Source organism: Anolis sagrei, chromosome 6 (genome assembly GCF_037176765.1).
Source record: "Anolis sagrei isolate rAnoSag1 chromosome 6, rAnoSag1.mat, whole genome shotgun sequence".
NCBI lineage: Eukaryota > Metazoa > Chordata > Lepidosauria > Squamata > Dactyloidae > Anolis > Anolis sagrei.
Genome location: NC_090026.1, coordinates 3419078 through 3427597, shown reverse-complemented (window position 1 = coordinate 3427597; position 8520 = coordinate 3419078). Strand labels below are relative to the sequence as shown.

The following is an 8520-nucleotide window of genomic DNA, read 5'->3' as shown; positions in this document are numbered from 1 at the left end:
ACTTCAACTCCCACAACTCCTAAATGCATTTACATCAGGTATGGGCAAACTTGGGCCCTCCAGGTATTTCCGAATACAACTCCCACAACTCCTAATGCATTTACATCATGTATGGGCAAACTTGAGTTCTCCAGATGTTCCGGACCACAACTCCCACAATTCCTAATGCATGTACATTAGGCATGGGCAAACTTGGGCCCTCCAGGAGTTTTGGACTACAACTCCCACAATTCCTAATGCATTTACATCAGGTATGAGCCAACTTGGACCCTCCAGGTGTTTTGGACTACAACTCCCACAATTCCTAATGCATTTACATCAGGTATAAGCAAACTTGGGCCTTCCAGATGTTTTGGACTACAACTCCCACAATTCCTAATGAATATACATCTGTTATGGGCAAACTTGGGCCTTCTAGGTGGTTTGGATTACAACTCCCACAATTCCTAATGAATATACATCTGTTATGGGCAAACTTGGGCCTTCTAAGTGTTTTGGACTACAACTCCCACAATTCCTAATGCATGTACATCAGTTATGGGTAAACATGGGCCCTCCAGGTGTTTCGGACTACAACTCCCACAATTCCTAATGCATTTACATCAGGCATGGACAAACTTGGGCACCCCAGGTGTTTTGGACTACAACTCCCACAATTCCTAACAGCCTAACATACACCACACTTATACATGTCTACCCTATCTTGAGGTTGAGAGTATGTCCTACCTGACCCTAGGTCACTCAGTGGCTTTTCATGGAAAACTACAACTCCCAGAACTCTGTACCATTGAGCTGTGGCTATTAAAGTAGTGCCCAAACCCTTCTGAATAGGAATTGTAGTAGTCCAAAACACCTGAAGGGCCAAAGTTTGCCCATACCTGGTGTAGACACACCTTTGGTCGTGAAAATGCACAAGTCACACACTCTCAGCCTCTCGGAAACCATTTTCAGTGTTTTATTTTCGGGACGTGTATGGATGATGCCCAGAACGATATTCTTTCCGAGCGTATGCACAAGCCTCTCGGGCTAGACCTTGCTCTGGGCAGCCCGCCTCTTCAGGGTGTCGTTATAGAAGCGGAGAAGGTGCCAGCCGTGTTTGGAGCTGAGGTCTTCCGCTTTCCAGCGCTGCAAAATGGCGTGGTTTTCCGGCTTTTCGGACGAAGAATGCATTCGTAATTCGGTGCAGCCCCGTCTCCAAGCCGCCTGAGCAGAAAAAAAGACGAGAAGAAATGGCACTCATGGGCCAACTTTGGCCCTCCTGGTGTTTTGGACTTCAACTCCCACAATTCCTAACAGCCGGTAGGCTGTTAGGAATTGTGGGAGTTGTAGTCCAAAACACCGGGAGGGCCAAAGTTGGCCTGTGAGTGCCATTTCACCAAACTTACCTCTGCAGCTAAGCACATGAGCTTCTTCCCAATGCGCCTCCCTGCAAGAAAAATCAATCGCATTTCGAAAGCAGCACAAAACTGAATTAATTCCACAGTGTAGATGCACCTAATGACAACAATTCTGCACACACACACTCCATACACATCTACAGGATAGAGAAGGGATTTATAGTCCTACCTCTAAATTCCGGCATGACGTAGAAGTTGTCGATATAAAGGTTTCTCCCTTTCCAGGTACTATAGGTATATGTGGATAGGACGTAGCCAATGATAGTATGGCCTATGGAAACAGATAGATCGATTGATCGATTGATCGATAGATAGACAGAAAGATAGATAAATAGACAGATAGACAGATATATTAATGCAATGCTGACATTAATTTGCCAAATGGAATAAAAGATGAAAGATATACGAATGCGTCTTCGCCATCCGCTTGAGTTTTAGTCCGAACTTTAGATGAGTTTACATATTAATGGCAACAGCGACATTAATTTTCCAAATAGAGTGAAAAACAGCCATTGTAACATTAATTTTCCAAATGGAGTGAAAGGCGAAAGATATACGAATGCGTCTTCGCCATCCGCTTGAGTTTTAGTCCGAACTTTAGATGAGTTTACATATTAATGGCAACAGCAACATTAATTTTCCAAATAGAGTGAAAGACAGCAATGGTGACATTAATTTGCCAAATGGAGTAAAAGATGAAAGATATATGAGTGTGTCTTCGCCATCCGCTCCGAGTTTTAGTCCGAACATTAAAGGAGTTTACATATTAATGGCAACAGCGACATTAATTTTACAAATAGAGTGAAAAACAGCAATGGTGACATTACTTTGCCAAATGGAGTAAAAGATGTAAGATATATGAGTGCGTCTCTGCCATTCACTCCGAGCTTTAGTCCGAACTTTAGATGAGTTTACATATTAATGGCGACAGCGACATTAATTTTCCAAGTAGAGTGAAAGACGAAAGGAACCCAAGAGTGTATCTGTGCAATCCGTTCTGGCTTTTAGTCTGAACTTTAGAGGACTTTCCCAAGTTGTTGAATCCTAACCCCAACAGACATATTAATGGCAACGGCGACATTAATTTGCCAAATGGAATGAAAGGCAAAGGATATACGAGTGCGTCTTAGTCATCCGCTTTGAGTTTTACTCCAAACATTAAAGGAGTTTACATATTAATGACAACGGCAACATTAATTTTCCAAATAGAGTGAAAGACGAAAGGAACCCGAGAGTGTATCTGTGCAATCCGTTCTGGCTTTTAGTCCAAACTTTAGAAGAGTTTCCCAAGTTATTGAATCCTAACCCCAACAGACATATTAATGGCAATGCCAACATTATTTTGCCAAATAGAGTGAAAGGCGAAAGATATACGAGTTCGTCTTTGCCAACCGCTCTGAGTTTTAGTCCGAACTTTAGAGGAGTTTCCCAATTTATTGAATTCTAACCTCGGACACACTCTAGGCTTGGCCTCTTGGGCCTGATCTACACTGCCATACATTCCAGTTTCAGAATGCAGATTAACTGCAATGAACTGGATTATATATGGCAGTGTAGACTCATGAACTTCAATCTGCATTCTCTGAGTCTACACCAGGCATGGGCCAACTTGGGCCCTCCGGGTGTTTTGGACTTCAACTCCCACAATTCCTAACAGCCTATTGGCTGTTAGGAATTGTGGGAGTTGAAGTCCAAAACACCCGGAGGGCCCAAGTTGGCCCATGCCTGGTCTACACTGACCCATATAATCCACTTCAAACAGCAAGACATGGCAAAGAAGTGAAAAGGAAACTTGTATTATTTTTCTCTTTGTCCGCTTCCTTACCTTCCTTGCTTTTCTGTTCCGGAGGAGCTTCGGCCACAAAACACTCATATTTGGGTCGCTCCCCGAATCCGTGTTTGTGAAGCACTGGGGGAGAAGCAGAGAAAAAGGCCATCTGAATGGTCATCTGTCAAAGCTGGTTTGATGGTGCCTTTTCTGCGTGGCAGAACGGGGTTGGACTAGATGGACTTTAGAGGTCACTTCCAATTCTGGGATTCAATGGCATGGATGCCGCACCTTTCCCTCCTTAGCACCAAACCAAAGGGGTGTCAAACCACATTCGTTCTGCAGTGTAGACACACCCAGTCCAACAGAAACTGGACAAGGCTTTTTTGCACAACAATGCAGACAGACATCTCATGGAATTCCTTACCATCCACATTAGTGTACAGTTGGGTCAACGGGACGTTGTAGATCACCGCAATTTCCTGCAAAAAAAAGAGAGAAAATGGTCTAAACAAGGGTTGGGTTAGGTTGAGTTGAGTTGGGTTGAGTTTAGTTGGATTGGGTTGGGTTAGGTCGAGTTGAGTTGAGTTGGGTTTAGTTGGGCTGGGTTGACTTTAGTTGGATTGGGTTGGGTTGAGTTGGATTGAATTGGGTTGGGTTGAGTTGGGTTAGGTTGGGTTGAGCTGAGTTGGATTTAGTTGGGTTGGGTTGAGTTGGATTGGGTTTAGTTGGGTTAGGTTGGGTTGAGTTGGGTTGGGCTGAATTGTGTTGGGTTGGGTTGGGTTTAGTTGGGTTGAGTTGGATTGGGTTTAGTTGGGTTAGGTTGGGTTGGGTTGAGTTTAGTTGGATTGGGTTGGGTTTAGTTGGGTTAGGTTGGATTGAGTGGGGTTGAGTTGGGTTGGGTTGAATTGGGTTGGGTTGAGTTGGGTTGGGTTTAGTTGAGTTGGGTTAGGTTGAGTTTTCTGGGCATTTTGCCCACATTTATAGCAGGCATCCATAGGGTTGGGTTTTCACAATATGGTGTGTCTACACTGCAGAGTTAACACAGTTTGACCCTCACTTGGAACTGCCACGGCTCCATGCAATGGAATAATGGGAGTTGTGGTTTTTAGCCTTCATCAAACCACAACTTAAAGGATTCCATAGCATTGAGCCGTGGAAGTTCAAGTGGCGTCGAACTGCATTAATTCCACAGTGTAGATGGCTACAGCCCAACTTTTGTGGCTCACCTTAATAAGACGTAGGATGTCCTTCAGGTCTTTGGGAGCGCAGGGACGCACAACGAAACTCATGGCTTCCTCTGAAACGTCCTGATCCTATGCACAGGCTCTTCCTTCCTTCCTTCCTTCCTTCCTTCCTTCCTTCCTTCCTTCCTTCCTTCCTTCCTTTCCTTCTCTCTCTTTCCTTCTCTTTCTTTCTTTCTTTCTTTCCTTCCTTCTTTCCTTTTCTCTCTCTCTCTCTCTTTCTTTCTTTTCCTCCTTCCTTCCTTCCTTCCTTCCTTCCTTCCTTCCTCACTCCCTCTCCTGTCCTGTTCAACTGGACTGCACTGGAGTAGACAAAACCAGCAACTGGACCTCCACCTCTCCTTTTCTCCTTCTCTCTCTCTTCCCTCCTTCTTCTTTTCCTCCTCCTCCTCCTCCTCCTCTTCCCCTACCAAAAGGGCATCAAGCCATGCGGAACATCCCAAATTCATTCCCTGTGAAATCCAGGGGGATGAGCGCCTGTCTACACATTATTTCATGATTTTTACAGTATTTTATTTTACGGTATTATATTATTTTATGGCATTTTGTTATCGCATTATTTCATTATGATGATTATTTTATTTCATGGTATTTTATTTTGAAATATTTTGCAGAGAACACAATGGAAATCAATTCACGGTTCATTTGCGTTTCACACTTCATACCCAACATTTTAAATATTTTTGTACATAAAATAAAGGTTTGCGTGTATCCCAAAGTGAAGTGATGCCCTCTCAGCCACCCGTGCAGACAATTTCGGAATTCCATATAAGAGGATGCATCCTGTAAATGTGTGTGTGTGCATATGTATATATATGTATATACACATATATATGTATATGTGTATATATTTATATGTTTGTGTGCGCACACATATAGATATGTGTGTATATGCATGTGCGTGAATATATGTATATGTGTGTATATATATATATGTATACAGTATATCTGTGTATATATGTATACATGCATGTATATGTGTATATGTGTGAATATATGTATGTGTGTGAGTATATGTGTGTACATATATATGTATACAGTATATGTGTGTATATGTATGTGTGAATATATGTATATGTGTTTATATATATGTATAACGTATATCTGTGTATATATGTATATATGTGTGTGAATATATGTATACAGTATATGTGTGTATATGTCTATATCTGTGGGTATATATATATCTGTGTATATATGTATATGTGCATGTATATGTGTGTATATATATATGCAGTATATGTGTGTATATATACATGTATACCTGTTTATCTATTTATATATGTTTGTGTGCACACGCATTTAGATATGTGTGTATATGCATGTGCGTGAATATATGTATATGTGTGGATATACAGTATATCTGTGTATATATGTATACATGCATGTATATGTGTATATGTGTGAATATATGTATACACAGTATATGTGTGTACATATATATGTATACAGTATATGTGTTTATATATATGTATACGTATATCTGTGTATATATGTATACATGTGTATGTGTATATATGTATGTATGTGTGTGAATATATGTATACAGTATATGTGTGTATATATATCTGTGTATATACGTATATGTGCATGTATATGTGTGTGTATATATATGCAGTATATGTGTGTATATTTGTATACACATATGTATATGTATACGTATGTGTGCATATATTTATGTATATATGTATCTGTGTGTATAAAACTGCATTTGTGTGTGTGTATATATGTATACAGTATATGTGTATATACATATATATACGTGTCTATGTGTATACATATGTGTATATACATATATACATACAATATTTATGATGTTTTTGTGCATGAAACAAAATTTTACAAATGCAAAGGCAATACTCTTTGGACAATTTCAGATTTTGGAGTATTTTGTGATTCTGGTTAACTCATGGTCAATCTATGATATACGTATTAACAGCCAGATTTGATTAGCATTACTCTTTCAGACTTTCCTGACTGTGAGAGCCATTCGGCAGTGGAACTCTCTGCCCCGGAGTGTGGTGGAGGCTCCTTCTTTGGAAGCTTTTAAGCAGAGGCTGGATGGCCATCTGTCAGGGGTGATTTGTATGCAATATTCCCGTTTCTTGGCAGAATGGGGTTGGACTGGATGGCCCAGGAGGTCTCTTCCAACTCTTTGATTCTATGATTCTATGATTCTACGAAGTTCTAAGGAAAAAACGCCCCTTATGCAAAGTTTGGAGAAGTTACTTTTGGGGACTACACCTCCCAGAATCCCCTCCCAGCCGCCTCGTGCAAAAGTAACTTCCCCAAGCTCTGCTGTTTATGCAAAATACCAAGAAGCCTGGAGATCAGCGGTTCCACATTGAGGTCCCTTCTGACCTTTCCTACGGATGCCCTCTGGACTCGGCGGATTGTTTATTAACACTTGCTAGAAATTAAGAAAAAGATGATTAACTCACAAAATACGTACTCCTGGGCCTACTTTGCAGGGCTGTCGTGAAGATGGCGTAAATACAATGGAGTGGTTGTGGGGCCTCCAGAAAACCCTTCCGTCCTTGTCCTCAATTTGTCCTCAATTATAATAATTGTAGAAATAGAGATAATTAGTAGTTACCTTGGTAGTAACGGGTAACAGGTAGTTAGTTACATGGGTAGTTATTTACCATATAATATTATCTCTATGTCTATCATTATAATAGTAGCAGAAATAGAGAAAATGATTATTATTGAGTAGTTAACTTGATAGTAACGAGTACTTAGTTACCTTGGTAGCTCCTTGGAAGAACATTTGCAAGAGGAGTTTGCATCCCTTCTAAGAAAAAAGGGCATGTAAATAATAATAATAATAATAATAATAATAATTCTACAATTATAATAATCGTAGAAATGGAGATAAGTCTTATCTCCATTTCTACGATTATTATAATTGTAGAATTATTATTATTATTATTATTATTATTATTATAGTATTATTATAGTAGTAGTAGTTATCTGATAAGTAGTAGTTACCTTGGTAGTAATGGGTAGTTAGTTACTTGGGTAGTTAGTTACCTTGGTAGTTCCTTCGAAGAACATAAGGAAAAGGAGGATGTAAATTATTATTATTATTATTATTATTATTATTCTACAATTATAATAATCGTAAAAATAAAGATAATTAGTGGTTACCTTGGTAGTAACGGGTAACGGGTTGTTAGTTACATGGATAGTTACTTTGTAGTTCCTTTGAAGAACGTTTGCAAAGGAGTTTGCATCCCTTCTAAGACAAAAGGGCATGTAAATAATTATAATAATAATAATTATTATTATTATTATATTTATGCAATTATAATAATCATAGAAATAGAGATAATTAGTAGTTACCTTGGTAGTAACTGGTAACGGGTAGTTAGTTACCTTGGTAGTTCCTTCGAAGAACGTTTGCAAAGGAGTTTGCATCTCTTCTAAGAAAAAAGGGCATGTAAATTATTATTATTATTATTATTATTATTATTATTATATTTCTACAATTATAATAATCGTAGAAATAGAGATAATTAGTAGTTACCTTGGTAGAAACGGGTAACAGGTAGTTAGTTACCTTGGTAGTTCGTTTGAAGAAAGTTTGCAAAGGAGTTTGCATCCCTTCAAAGACAAAAGGGCATGTAAATAATAATAATAATAATAATAATTATTATTATTATTATTATTATTATTATTATTATATCTCTGCAATTATGATAATCGTAGAAATAGAGATAATTAGTAGTTACCTTGGTAGTAACTGGTAACGGGTAGTTAGTTACCTTGGTAGTTCCTTCGAAGAACGTTTGCAAAGGAGTTTTCATCTCTTCTAAGAAAAAAGGGCATGTAAATTATTATTATTATTATTATTATTATTATATTTCTACAATTATAATAATCGTAGAAATAGAGATAATTAGTAGTTACCTTGGTAGTTCGTTTGAAGAACGTTAGCAAAGAAGTTTGCATCCCTTCAAAGACAAAAGGGTATGTAAATAATAATAATAATAATAATAATAATAATAATTATTATTATTATTATTATTATTATATCTCTGCAATTATGATAATTGTAGAAATAGAGATAATTAGTAGTTACCTTGGCAGTAACGGGTAACGGGTTGTT

The 8520-nt window shown here is 38.5% G+C and overlaps 1 protein-coding gene across 1 annotated transcript; it reads right to left on the bottom strand.

Annotated features, from left to right (window-relative positions):
* Positions 1 to 1026: 1026 nt before the first annotated feature.
* On the bottom strand, positions 1027 to 4457 carry LOC132779295 (diamine acetyltransferase 1-like). The gene is made up of 6 exons (XM_060782981.2): positions 4395 to 4457; positions 3593 to 3647; positions 3223 to 3306; positions 1567 to 1668; positions 1386 to 1426; positions 1027 to 1203 (listed from the first exon to the last, which is right to left on the bottom strand). Exons 1-6 carry the CDS (start codon positions 4455 to 4457, stop codon positions 1027 to 1029), a joined length of 522 nt encoding a protein of 173 aa, XP_060638964.2.
* Positions 4458 to 8520: the final 4063 nt, after the last annotated feature.